Raw genomic sequence first — 14,247 nt, 5'->3', positions numbered from 1 at the left:
AGTTGACAGGATGAGTTGCAATGTAAAAGGTGGACAAAATCAAAAAGGGTGAATACAAGACTGAAGGTGTTGCATTTGAATGTACATAGTAAATGGAATAAGGATGATGAACTTGAAGCACAGTTACAGATTGGCAGATATGATGTTGTAGGCATCACTGAATCATAGCTGAAAGAAGATTACAGCTAGGAGCTTAATGTATCGAAAGGACTGGCAGGAAGGCAGTGGGGGCGGAGTTGCTCTGTTGGTTAAAAAAATGAAATCAAATCATTAGAGGTGTCATAGAGTCGGAAGGCATTGAATCATTGTGGATAGAGCTAAGGAACTGCATGGGTAAAAAGACCCTGATGGGCACTGTATACAGTAGTAAGGATGGGGTCTACAAATTATAACAGATGACAGAAAAGGCAAAAGGACAATGTTACAATAGTTAAGAGGGATTTCAATATGCAGATAGATTGGGAAAATCGGGCTGGTGCTAGATTCCAAGAGGGGAATTTCTAGAGTGCGAGTGAGATGTTCTTTAGAGCAGCTCATGGTTGAGCCCACAAGGGGATCAACTATTCTGGATTGGGTGTTGTGCAATGAACCAGAATTGATTAGAGACCTTAAGACAAATGAACCCTTGTGGGGTAAGTGATCATAATATGATTAAAGTCACCCTGAAATTTGAAAAGAAGCTCAAGTCAGATATATCAGTATTACAGTGGAGTAAAGGGAATTACAGAGGCATGAGAGAGGAGTTGGCCAAAATTGATTGGAAAAGTCACTGGCAGGGATAACAGCAGAGCAGCAATGGCTGGAATTTCTGGAAGCAATTCAGGAGGCACAGGATATATACATTCCAAAGAGAAAATAGTATTCCAAAGGCAAGATGACACAACCATGGCTAACAAAAATCAGATTCAGGTTTATTATCACCGGAAACACGAGGAAATCTGTAGATGCTGGAATTTCAAGCAACACACATAAAAGTTGCTGCCTGGCCTGCTGCGTTCACCAGCAACTTTTATGTGTATTGCTTATTATCACTGGCATGTGATCTGAAATTTGTTAACTTAGCAGCAGCAATTCAATGCAATACATAATCTAGCAGAGAAAAATAAATCTAATAATAATCAATAAACAAGTAAATCAATTATGTATATTGAATAGATTTTTAAAATGTGCAAAAACAGAAATACTGTATATTAAAAAAAAGTGAGGTAGTGTCCAAAGCTTCAATGTCCATTTAGGAATTGGATGGCAGAGGGGAAGAAGCTGTTCCTGAATCGCTGAGTGTGTGCCTTCAGGCTTCTGTACCTCCTACCTGATGGTAACGGTGAGAAAAGGGCATGCCCTGGGTGCTGGAGGTCCTTAATAATGGACGCTGCCTTTCTGAGACACCACTCCCTAAAGATATCCTGGGTACTTTGTATACTAGTACCCAAGATGGAGCTGACGAGATTTACAACCTTCTGCAGCTTCTTTCAGTCCTGTGCAGTAGCCCCTCCAGAGAGTGAAAGCTAACATAAAAACCAAAGAGAAGGCAAAAAAAAAGAGCAAAAATTAGTGGGAAGTTAGAGGATTGGGAACCTTTTAAAATCCAACAGAAGGCAACTAAAAAAGCCATTAAGATGGTAAAGATGGAGTCCAAAAGTAAGCTAACCAATAATATTAAAGAGGAAACCAAAAGTTTCTTCAGATATTTTGAGTGTAAAAGAGAGGCGAGAGTGGGTATTGGACTACTGGAAAATGATGCTGGAGAGATAGTAATGGAGGACAAGGAAATGGTGGAAGAACTAAATAAGTATGTTGCATCAGTCTTCACTGTGGAAGACACTAGCAGCATGGTGGAAGTTCCAGGTTTCAGGGGTCGCGAAGTGTGTGAAGTTATAACTAGAGAGAAGGTTCTTGGGAATCTGAAAGGTCTGAAGGTAGCCAAGTCACCTGGACCAGATAGTGTACGCCCCAGGGTTCTGAAAGAAGGAGCTGAAGAGACTGTGGAGGCAATAGTAATGATCTTTCAAGAATCATTAGATTCTAGAATGGTTCAGGAAGAATGGAAAATTGCAAATGCCACTCCATTCTTCAAGAAGGGAGAGAGGCAGAAGAAAGGAAACTATAGGTCAGTTAGTCTGATGTCAGTGGTTGGGAAGATGTTGGAGTCGATTGTTAAGGATGAGGTCTCAGGGTACTTGGAGGCACATGATAAAATAGGCCGTAGTCAGCATGGTTTCCTCAAGGGAAAATCTTGCCTGACTAATCTGGTGAAATTTTTTGAAGAAATAACAAGTAGGATAGACAAAGGAGAATTGATGGATGTTGTGTACTTGAATTTTCAGAAGGCTTTGACAAGCTGCCACATGAGGGTGCTTGACAAGCTACGAGCCCATGGTATTACAGGAAAGATTCTAACATAAATAAAGCAGTGGCTGATTGGCTGGAGGCAAAGAGTACAAATATGGAAGCCTTTTCTTGTTGGCTGCCAGTGACTGGTGGTGTTCCACAGGGGCCTGTGTTGGGATTGATTATTTTTACGTTATATGTCAGTGATTTGGATGATGGAATTGATGGTTTTGTTGCCAAGTTTGCAGGTGATATGGAGCTAGGTGGAGGGGTAGGTAGTTTTGAGAAAGTAGAGAGGCTACAGAAGGACTTGGATAGATTAGGAGAATGGGCAAAGAATTGGCAGATGGAATACAGTGTTAGGAAGTCTATGATTATGAACTTTGGTAGAAGAAATGAAAAGGCTGACTATTTTCTAAATGGTGAGAAAATACAAAAAACAGAGATGCAAAGGGACTTGGGGTTCCTTGTGCAGGATTCCCTAAAGGTTAATTTGCAGATTGAGTCTATGGTGAGGATGGCAAATGCAATCTTCACATTCATTTCAAGAGGACTGAAATATAAAATCGAAGATATAATGTTGAGACTTCATAAAGCACTGGTGAGGCCTTACTTGGAGTATTGTGAGCTGTTTGGGGCCCCTTATCTTAGTAAGGATGTGCTGAAACTGGAGAGGGTTCAAAGAAGGTTCACAAAAATATTTCCAGGATTGAATGGCTTGTCAGAGTGTTTGATGGCTCTGGGCCTGTATTCACTAGAATTCAGAAGAGTGAGGGGTGACTTCATTGAAACCTATTGAATGGTGAAAGATCTCGACAGAGTAGATGTGGAGAGGATGTTTCCTATGGTGGGAGAGTCTAAGACCAGAGGGCACAGCCTCAGAATAGAGGGACATCCTTTTAGAATGGAGATGAGCAAGAATTTCTTCAGCCAGAGAGTGGTGAATCTGTGGAATTTGTTGCCACAGGCAGCTGTGGAGGCCAAGTCTTTATGTATATTTAAGGCAGAGGTTGATAGATTCTTGATTGGTCAGGGCATGAAGCGATACGAGGAGAAGGCAGGAGATTGGGGTTGAGAGGAAAATAGATCAGCTATGATGAAGTGGTGGAGCAGGCTCATTGAGCCAAATGGCAGAATTCTGTTCCTATATCTTATGGTCTTAAAATGCCACCATTGCCAAAGATCCAGCAAAAGAATTTTGTACACATAAATCAGAGCCTGAACCGTCCTTCTTCACCTTTCTCTCTCTTTACCATACCTATTCATTTCTCCTTTCCCTGATATTTCTGTTTTTATTTCAACCAGAGTGACCCCATGGCCACTCCATGCTTTGTGCTGGTGTGGTCCTTGCACCGATGCTGCTGCAGCAGCTGTGCCTGTGGCTCTCTGTTTGCATTAATAACCTGAAGTCAAGAGCCATTCTCCTCAAACCTGACTCTAGGGGCTTATGTAAAGTTCTTGGACCTTCATCCATTGGTGCAGCCTCTAACTTTTGGAAGGTGCATTTTTTTTTCTGATGAGCCAAGTGCCTGGTTACCCTGGGTCCACATAAGGGGATCATTGTGGGGAATTCCCCCCCCCACCTCCTGATGCAGCAGATCATATTATCAGATATACAACCTTCATTGTCTGTGAGCTCGTCCTTCTCCACCTGCTCCTTCTGGGGGAAGTGAGATAGATTGGGGAGCATCTACCCTGCATACAGCTGATTATAGGGGGAGGACAAGAGGGATAATTCATTGTCCATTTTCAAGAAACAGCCTCTAACTATTCAAAAAAAAATATGCTATTGTATTCACTTGTAATGTAAATGATTTTTCTCTTTGATCTGAATTAATCTCTTCATGCAGATTGAAGATCAGCTACAAGGATATTATGAAGAAAAAATTTTTGGATGAGGTATGGAAGTCTGGTTAATTGAAATGCTATAGACATTTTGCTGTTGCTTTTGGGAGTGTTAGATCTCCAAGTACAACAACAACAACAATCAAGAGATCAAGTGAAAAGCAAGAGCATCCGTCATTTTCTGTTTGGCTGTTTAGAAGTGCTCAATCTCTTCCTGTCATGACTCCAACTTTTGCTGACTTTCAGAGGCTGATGAGGAAATGTTATGGATTAGGAAGTTAACCAGCTAAGAGTTGCTAGCTTGAAGCACTTGTCTAGCTGTAACTTGCAGAGTTACCTATGACATGGTGGGAAGGATTCCAAGTAGCTACCGTTATGTTCCAGTGAAGGCAATGAAAAGTAATTCCATAGTATGATACAACCAAACAGATAATTCAGCCAGTCAAAACCATTTCCACATGAGCCACCTAAATGGATCCTTACAAACATGTGAATTCAATTTAGGAGGAGGTGATTCAGCCCCTCGAGTTTGTAATTTCAGCTGCACACCCTCGCCCACTCTGGTAACCTAGCTCCCTTTGCTTATCCAAAAACCTGTCTCCCTCTGCCTTAACAATACAGAGGCTCCCCTGGCTATGAATGAACTGAGTTATGAAAGTACAACTTCATATAAATTCTTCCATATATTTTAAAAGCATTTTCAAGATGGTAATAATAATGTTTCATGGTATTCATTGATTAATATTTCCATTAGTTTATGGACAGTGTTGGTGTGAATATTTGATGAAATGAAAAAATTACAGAATATGTATGTAGAACATAGAACAGTACAGGCCATTTGGCCCACGATGATGTACCACCTTTTAACCTACTCCAAGATCAATCTAATCCTTCCCTAAGAGTCTCTGAAATGTCCCTAATATATCTGCCTCAACCACCACTCCTGGCAGTACATTTCTGACACTTACCACTCTGTTTTTTGGAAAAAAAACCTCTGATATCTCCCCCCTTTACTTTCTTCCGATCACTTTTAAAGTATGCATTGTATTAGCTGTTGCTGCACTGGGAAAAAGGTGCTGGGTGTACACTATCTATATTCCTTATCAACTTGTACACCTCTATTAAAAATTCATATACACCACATCCACTGCTCTACCTTCATCAATTTTTGTCACTTCCTTGAAAAACACCTGCCCTTCAGAAAGCCATGCTTGACTATCTGTAATCAGATTATGCTTCCCTAAATGCTCAAAAATCCTATCTCTAAAAATTCTCTCCAGTAGTTTACTGAAATATGTCTTTTGTGTTTTATATTCTGGGTTTTTGATCTGTGCACGATCTATGTGGATTGGTAGTAATACTGTATCTCCTCCAAGCTGACGATCAACACTGGTGTGCCTCCAGGATGTGTGCGTAGCCCATTGCTCCACGACTGTGTGGCTAGGCATGGCTCAAATGCCATCTATAAATTTGCTCACAATACAACTGTTGTTGGCAGAATCTCAGATAAAAATGAGAGGGTGTAAAGGAGTGAGATGTACCACTAGTTGAGTGGTGTCACAGCAACAACCTTGCACTCAACACCAATAAGGTGAAAGAGCTGACTGTGGACTTCAGGAAGGGTAGGTTGAAGGAACACGAACCAATCCTCATTGAGGGTTCAGAAGTGGAGAGTGTGAGCAATTTCAAGTTCCTGGGTGTTCTCCTGAAGTCCACAATCAGTTCATTGGTCTTACTGACCTTGAGTGCAAGGTTGTTGTTGCGACACCACTCTTAACAGCCAATCTGTCTCACTCCTATATATCTTCTCATCACTATCTGAGATTCTACCAATAACAGTTGTGTCATTGGCAAATTTATAGATGGTGTTTGTTTGAGTTGCGCTTAGCCGCAGTCGTGAGTGTAGGGAGAGTAGAGCAGTGGACTAAGCATGTATCCTTGAGTTGTACCTGTGTTGATTGTCAGCAAGAAGGAGCTATTTGATAGTGGTCTTCTGATGAGGAAATCAAGGATCTAGTTGCACAGAGGTATACAGAGGGCCAGATTTTGAATTTTGTTGATTAGTACTAAGGGTATGATTGTGTTGAATGCTGAACTGTAATCAATAAACAGCAGCCCGATATAAGTATTGCTGTTGTCCAAATGATCTAAGGCTGAGTGGAGAGCCAGTGAGATTGCATCCACTGTAGACCTATTTGTGGCAGTAGGCAAATTGCAGTGGGTCCACGTCTTTGCTTAGGCAGGAGTCAATTCTAGCCATGACCAACTTCTCAACACACTGCATCACAGTACATGTGAGTGCTATGGGATAATAGTCATTGAGGCAGCTCACCATGCTCTTCTTGGGCACTAGTATGATTGATACTTTTCTGAAGCAGATGGAACCTCCAACTACAGCAGGGAGCGATTGATGATGTACTTGAACACTCCAGCCAGCTGGTTGGCACAGGTTTTCAAAGGCGGGTTTATGCCTTTGTAACTTCCTTATGTCCTCTTCACAACCTACTTTCCTACCTATCTTTGTAAAACCAGCAAATTTAGCAACTATACCTTTGATGCCTTCTCTGTTTCCTGTTGGTATCCAGCTGCAACATTGTTGACTGCTGATTGAAATTGTTTTGAGATCACTATGATTTTGTGGTTATTATTTGTATTTTGGTATCTCAGAGCAAGTTCCACACATTAGAAAGTAGTTCATCTCATCCAACCTGGCCTATTATGTGCTCCTGCTTGCTTGTCATTTTAACTTCCTTTCCCATTTCCACACTGCCCTTCTCATCCCCTCTCCTCTTTATACCAGCTCTCTCCCTCTCCACTCTCAGTCCTGATGCAGGATCTTGACTCAAAATGTCAACAGTTCCCCCCTCAAACCCCCACAATGCTGCCTATCCTGCTGAGATCCTTCAGCAGTTTTTTGCTCCAGATTCCAGCATCTAGTTTCTTACGTCTCAAAAGTGTGTCTTGTTCAGAGCATTCAGCCAGCAACCTTTCTGCACCCAAAGATCATTGTGTGCATGCCATTATTTATAAATAGATTATACATATTCTAGTTATTAAAGTTGGAGAATGAAATGATTATCATAACCTTTATGTGATGTAACATTATGTTTGACTTCCTTTTCTGCAGTGGTTCATTCTGAATGATGTCAAGTCAGGGAAACTTCATCTCAAGTTGGAATGGTTGCCACCAAGTATGGATTCAATCATCTTAGACCAGGTATCAGTCCCCTATTTACAATGCAGCATTTCGCAAGTATTGTCTCTATACCCAAGAGGCTGCACATCCGATATAATGCCCTTTGAGCATCATGTATTAAGCGTGTAGTGGTGGGTAGCGATGGGATGCAAGTATTTGTGTTGAGTTCTAAATAACTTGGATGAAGTTTAGCTGTTGTGGACTGAGTCTAGTTTATCAAATTTGATGCTAGAGGGAAAGATGAATGGCTTTTATTTTTGAACTGAGCAGAAGTACTTTCTGGCTTGAAACCAAATGCATACATCATGGTTATTGTGCTTAGCTGGAAAGCGTGAGTCTAACGATGTCAGTGGACTCCAGTTCACATCATAGCCAATAATCTCAGTCATCTCTATCATCTCCACGTGAATTAGAAATTGTCATAAGTTTTTTGCTTTGGAAAAGAATAATTTTAGAAAATACTGCAGAATGAAGTGGGATTGTTAAATTTAGGATTTTTTTGTGCAAATATTTTGTTTCAGGTCAAATGATGTTGTGACCAGCTAGACTGAAACTAGATTGTGCATTATTGGATTTTAATTTTTAAATGAGAAGTTGGAATAGGCAGCTTTTTTAATCGAAGAGCTTATATTTTACAATAATGGTGTTTCCCCACAATTCATCTGTTTGCAGGTGCTTCAGGCCAACAAAACCATTTTCACACATAATGAGGTGGAACCATCTGCTGCCATCCTGTCCGTCTACTTAGACAGAGCACATGAACTTCCTGTAAGCCTTGGTTTTCGTGATTGTCAATAAAATGCCAATTTCTGTCCCATGTTATAGTTGATGAAACTAATCCTTGCCATCACATGGATAAGGCTTTATCAAAGTGTCTTACTGTACATACTGTACTATATTCAATACTTAACCATTCTATACTTGATTAAACAACCACTGAGTTGAAGTTGCTATCTCTTGTTCACTTACCGTGATTCTCATTGTAGATCTTTCATTTTCATAGATGAAGAAAGGAAAGAAGCCCCCCAGTCCAATGGCTCAGCTCACTGTCGACCACACCACATATAAAAGTCAGGTAAAGGAATTTGAATTTGAAGCTTCCAAAATATATAAGACTCTTGAGAAAATCATATTCTTCAAAAGTTAGTAGCTTGGTCAGTAAGGGTTTGAAATGGCTGTTGAGGGAATAACACATTGATAGCTGAGGTACATTAATGATGCTGAATAAGAGAGCTCATTCTGTATCTTGTGTGCTGTACTGAGTCACAGAGATCAATCCTGTATCTAATTCATTCTATACTCTTCCTGTGGGTATTTGATAGGATAAAGTTGAGGCAGCATTGATCTGTTTTCCACTTATGTTATCCTTGTCAAAGATGTTTGATGGGATAGTGTAGAGGGTGCTTTATCCCTAACCTAAAATCTAGTTGACCTGAGAATGTTTGACTACATGTTTTGTTCTTTTCTTAGCAATAAGACTTCCACCTTCATGATCTGAAAATTCAACCTCTCCTCTTTCAAATAGATTACAGAAAGAACTATAATCTTATAATCAAGAAAATAGATTATAGGAAAGATACTAATATGGACAGAAGATTAGCTAACTGGTAGAAGGCAAAGAGTGTGAATAAAGGGGGGCTTGTCTGGTTGGCTGCCAGTGAAAAATGAGATTGATGTTGGGCCTGCTATTTTCACATTGTATGTTAATGATTTGAATGACAGAATTGATGGCTTTGTGGCCAAGTTTGTAGATGATACAAAGGTAGGTGGAGGGTCAGGCAGTGTTGAGAAAACAGAGTCAGCAATATGACTTGAACAGATTACGAGAATGGGCAAAGAAGTGGCTATCAGATTGATTACACTGCAGGGAAGTATATGGTTATGCACTTTAGTAGAATAAATAAAGGCTTAGACTATTTTCTAAGTGTGGAGCAAATTCAGAAATTGGAGATGTAAAGAAACTTGAAAGTCCTAGTGCAGGATTCCCTAAAAGTTAACTTGCAGGTTCAGTCATTAGTAAGGAAGGCAAATACAATGTTAGCATTCATTTCAAGACTAGAATATCAAAAGTAAGGATGCAATGCTGAGCTTTATAAGGCATACTTGGAGTATTGGGAGCAATTTTTAGCCCCATATCTACGAAAGGACATGGTGGTATTTATAAGGGTCTGGAGGAGGCTTATGAGAATGATCATGGGAACAAAAGGGTTAACATTTCAGGAGTGTTTGACTTTGGACCTGTTCTTACTGGAGCTTGAAGGAGGATCTCACTGAAACCTACAAATTATTGAAAGGCCCAGATAGAGTGAACATGAGGCTGTTCCCAATAGTGGGAGAGTCTCAGAAAGAAAGGATATCTTTTCAGAACAGAGATTAGGAGGAATTTCTTTATCCAGAGGGTGGTGAATGTGTGAAATTTATTTTTATTTATTAAGACGCAGTGCGGATTAGGCTGTTTCAGCCCTTCGAGCCGTGCTGCCCAGCAAACCCTGATTTAACCCTAGCCTAATCACGGGACAATATACAATGACCAATGTACAGATGATGTTAGTATTGAACTCCAAACTCCAACGTGCCAAGCTGTAATAGCGTTGTGCTAATGGCTAGGCTACTGCAGCACTCATTGCCACAGACAGCTGTGGAGGCCAAGTCATTGGGTATATTTAAAGAGGATGTTGATATGTTCCTGATTATTAAAGCCATCAAAAGTTACAGGAAGAAAGCAGGAGAATGGGGTAGAGAAGGAAAATAAATCATGATTAGATAGTGGACTGAATACCAAGTGGTCTAATTCTGCTCCTATGTCTTATGGAAGAAATGATTTATAATTAAACAAACCAAACTATGTGATACATTGACTTAAACACTTCTGGAGCTTTAAGATGAGAACCTTGTTGCTCATTAAGTTTACCTGCCTCTTTGTGAATTGATGTTATTCTCTGTCACAGGTTATTAATAGCACAGACGTGCCTATTTGGGAGGAGACATTTTCGTTCCTTGTTAAGGATCCAAACGTGGATCATCTGGAGGTTCAGGTAAACAGTGAGAACACCAGAATATAAAATGTTTTTATTTGGATACTTTATCGTGAAAAGACACCTCATCACACCTGTCCATCCACATGCTAACCTCAAAAAGATGCTGGAAATCTGAAATAAAAACAGAAAATGCTAGCAGTACTTAATAGGTTAGGGCAGAGTCCAAAAACAGGTTAATAACCTTTCATCAGAACTGGGAAAGTGAGAAAGCAAGTGATCAGAGTTGTAACGGGGGCAATGGGAGACAGCAAGAGGAATATCAGTACTAAGGTTCGTCCATCGTCATCGATGAAAACCTCGACACCATTAGTACTTTTTACAAGGTTGAGTTGCTAGCTTGACGCTCAACCCAGCACGGATGGAGAGTGTGCAAGGGAGCCGGCCCAGCCGGATTCAAACTCGGGACCTCTCGCCCTGAAGTCCAATGCTGATGCCACTGTGCCACCAGCTGGCTATGATGGTGTCGAGACCAGCGCTTGATTTGGATTTAAGTGAGGGAGAGTTGCACAGCATCAGCCTCACTCTCTCTTCCCAATTCCCCTCTGGATCCAGTGGCAAGACAAGAGTTGAGACGGCTGGAGATGGGACTAGGCACAGTGGATGACCAGGATGTCTTCTGTGTCTTGTCCTGCTCTACACGTTCCATGACCAGACTACCGCCTTGACCGTTGGACCTTCCATTGCTCTTGTCTGCTCAATCCGCCAGGGTCTGTCTTCACATGCTGGGATAGACAATTCCCTATCTCACCAAGGGTTTGAGACTCGTCGGCTACCCTCACCTGGTTTAGCCGGCTTGTCGAAGCCGTTGCCCGGGGTGTGGCCGCTGTTGCATGCAAACAGCTACGGGGGGGCCACAGGTGAGAGCTGAGTGCCAGGTGGGGACCAAAGGTGGACTAACCGCCTTGAAAGGGACGCGACATGTTCCCCCACCAGAGGTGCTACCCCTCCCTGACACCCCGTTATCAGTGCTAGGGTGGAGATCAAGACTGCTCATCTAATAGTCGCTTGGTACTTTAATTTTCTATCCTACCCCCACTCTGACCTTTCTGCATTTGGCCCTCTCCTACTGTATTCTAACAAAGCCCAAATGTAAGCTTGAACAAGATCCAGTCTTTCATCTGTGTCTTTATACAGACTGACTCGATATCAAATTCAACAATTTCAAATCGTTAACCTCTGCTCTGTGTCAGAACTAGCCAGTTATGTTGTTATCCACACTAACTTTCTCCACTAATGCTGCCTGATCAGCTATTTCCAGCATTGTGTTATTTCTGATTTCCATCAACTGTTGTGTTATGCTCTTCATTGGTTTTCTCCTGACTGCCCTCATTTACCTCTCCATTTACTTCTCCAGATAGATAAGCCAAGGTCAAGACGCATTCACAATTCCTCTATCACACATCCTTTTTATTCCCTCCTCTCTGCAATATAAAGTATGTTTGTTTTATTTTTCCAGTTATGAATAAAGGTTGAAAGATTAACTCTGTCTGTGTCTCATATTCCACAGATGTTGCATAACCTGCTGAGCATTTCCATCATTTCAGCATGCCCATCTTGATGTATCAGCCAGCTCATAGCATGCCAACACATTCAGCTCAGCACACCTAATTTAAGCGAGGCAGAAACACGAAACAATTTGAAATAACCTGAATTCACTTCTGTTGAATCCAAGTATGTGCCTTATTAATTTGTCTCAAAATTTTCCCCTAGGTTAAAGATGACAGTCACACTCTGGGAACTCTTACCATTTCACTCTCTGAATTGCTGGCTTGCAAGAATTTGACCTTAGACAAGTGGTTTCAGCTGGAAAATTCAGGACCCAATAGCCAAATTTTGTTGAAGGTTATCCTTGGGGTAAGAATACAAAATAAGTATAGGTTGTATACGAATATCTATATCTATGACTGTGCGTCTCCTGCAACATGTGAACATATTTGTGACTGGTGCCCTTTATCAGAAGTTGGGTTCTCTGTCTATTGTAAGTGTGTTTTGATATTCTTTATATGATGTTTTTATTATCCCACAGATCCTAGTTTCTGAGCATTCCAGGGAGCTTTTCTCAGTTCAGAACACAGCTCAAGGACCAACTAGTCATGAGGTGGAGAATGTGTCATTCTCAGCTTCCGCTAGTGATGAGTGTGAACCGAAACCAGTTTCATCATTAGTAAATGATCCCAGCAGCCATTCAGTGGCCTCCCTTACTTCAGAGCATAATGCCAACATTCCTGAAAGCGAGTCAGCGTCATCAGAACAGGATCTGCGTCAGAGAACAAATCGGTAGAGAGGAACATTTTATTTTCATTCATTCTTCTTTTGCTTATGCTTTCCGAACATTAGCTTTGTGTAACTTGGCAAATAGCAAGAGTTAAGTTATATCATAATGTTTTGTTCCTTAAGGTTTACTGTGTCTGTTAGAAGATGGAAACATGGTATTCTAGCCCTAGCTGTGTAGTGGTTGAAGAGCTACTTAGAGCTTGGGGTCATAAATGTACAACTGTGCATGGAGGGTGTGGGGGGGAGGGGAAATTGAGTGGCACCACCTCCCAAAATGCCAAATACATACAATTTATACCTTTTTAGATACAATAACACATGACAGGTGATTGACAACCCCTTGAGGACGTGATTTTAAGTTTAACTCTGTTTGGTTTCAAGTTAGCCCATTGCTTTGCTTTGCTTTTAGTTAGTTGCACGGTGGGTTTTTTTTGGGGTTTTTTTTTTCTTTTTCTCTATTGCTATATATATAAAATTAGTATACTATTATGTTACCTTGGTATGTTATGTTTAAATTACATTGTTTGTAGTATTTTTTTTGTATTAATATCTTCTGTCATTTTATTATATTCTAACAGTGTATTAGTGTCTATATGGCTTACCTTTTTGTATACTTATTCAATAAAAAGATTTAAAAAGAAAAAGAAAGAAAGACAACCCCTCATCTATCTATCTAGGACCTCCTATGACCCTATGCACAAGTGTTTCAATGATGCCAAATACCTTAACTCTAAAATATCCGTGGTTCTAATACCTGACCCATTTCTCTTGTTGTCTGCATCACAAGGAATTGGGGGAATAATTTACGTTTACACAAAATTTTCCAAATTTACTGCCAGGATAAGTGGCCCAACATCAGCATCCTCACCCAGGTTCCTCTCAGTTGCTGCATTGTGCATGCCTGGTTCACACCAGACTCTATATTCTGAGCTCTGCCATGGGAAGAGATAAGCAGGAACAGAGGACAAGATTTAAGGTTATTGTACAAGGCTCCTTGGAAAAAAAAATTGTGCTCAAATGGGCTGAGAAATGGCAGATGGAGTTCAACCCGGAGAAATGCAAGGTGGTACACTTTGTACTCTACCTTGCAGATTGTCCTTCCAAAGTAAATGACAGGATACTTGCAGAGGGATCTGGGGGTACATGTCCACAGATCCCTGAAAGTTGCCTCACAGGTGGATAGGGTAGTTAAGAAAGCTTATGGGGTGTTAGCTTTCATAAGTCGAGGGATAGAGTTTAAGAGTCGCGATGTAATGATGTAGCTCTATAAAACTCTGGTTAGGCTACACTTGGAGTACTGTGTTCAGTTCTGGTCGCCTCACTATAGGAAGGATGTGGAAGCATTGGAAAGGGTACAGAGGAGATTTACCAGGATGCTGCCTGGTTTAGAGAGTATGGATTATGATCAGAGATTAATGGAGCTAGGGCTTTACTCTTTGGAGAGAAGGAAGATGAGAGGAGACATGATAGAGGTGTACAAGATAATAAGAGGAATAGATAGAGTGGATAGCCAGCGCCTCTTCCCCAGGGCACCACTGCTCAATACAAGAGGACATGGCTTTAAGG

At 40.9% G+C, this 14,247-nt stretch overlaps 1 protein-coding gene across 1 annotated transcript in view; it reads left to right on the top strand.

The window, feature by feature from the left end:
• esyt1a (extended synaptotagmin-like protein 1a) overlaps positions 1-14,247 on the top strand; it is a 151,054-nt gene that overhangs the window by 127,984 nt on the left and 8,823 nt on the right. Inside the window, exons 20-26 of the mRNA XM_063037306.1 lie at positions 4,179-4,227; positions 7,301-7,390; positions 8,042-8,137; positions 8,373-8,444; positions 10,318-10,404; positions 12,118-12,261; positions 12,434-12,684. Of these exons, the coding sequence (XP_062893376.1) occupies positions 4,179-4,227; positions 7,301-7,390; positions 8,042-8,137; positions 8,373-8,444; positions 10,318-10,404; positions 12,118-12,261; positions 12,434-12,684 (789 nt within the window). The remainder of the gene's footprint in view (positions 1-4,178; positions 4,228-7,300; positions 7,391-8,041; positions 8,138-8,372; positions 8,445-10,317; positions 10,405-12,117; positions 12,262-12,433; positions 12,685-14,247) is intronic.

The sequence above is a fragment of the Mobula hypostoma genome, chromosome X1 (assembly GCF_963921235.1).
Source record: "Mobula hypostoma chromosome X1, sMobHyp1.1, whole genome shotgun sequence".
NCBI classification, from domain to species: domain Eukaryota; kingdom Metazoa; phylum Chordata; class Chondrichthyes; order Myliobatiformes; family Myliobatidae; genus Mobula; species Mobula hypostoma.
The sequence above is the reverse complement of the archived record's forward strand: the minus strand, read 5'-3'. Positions and strand labels throughout refer to the sequence as shown.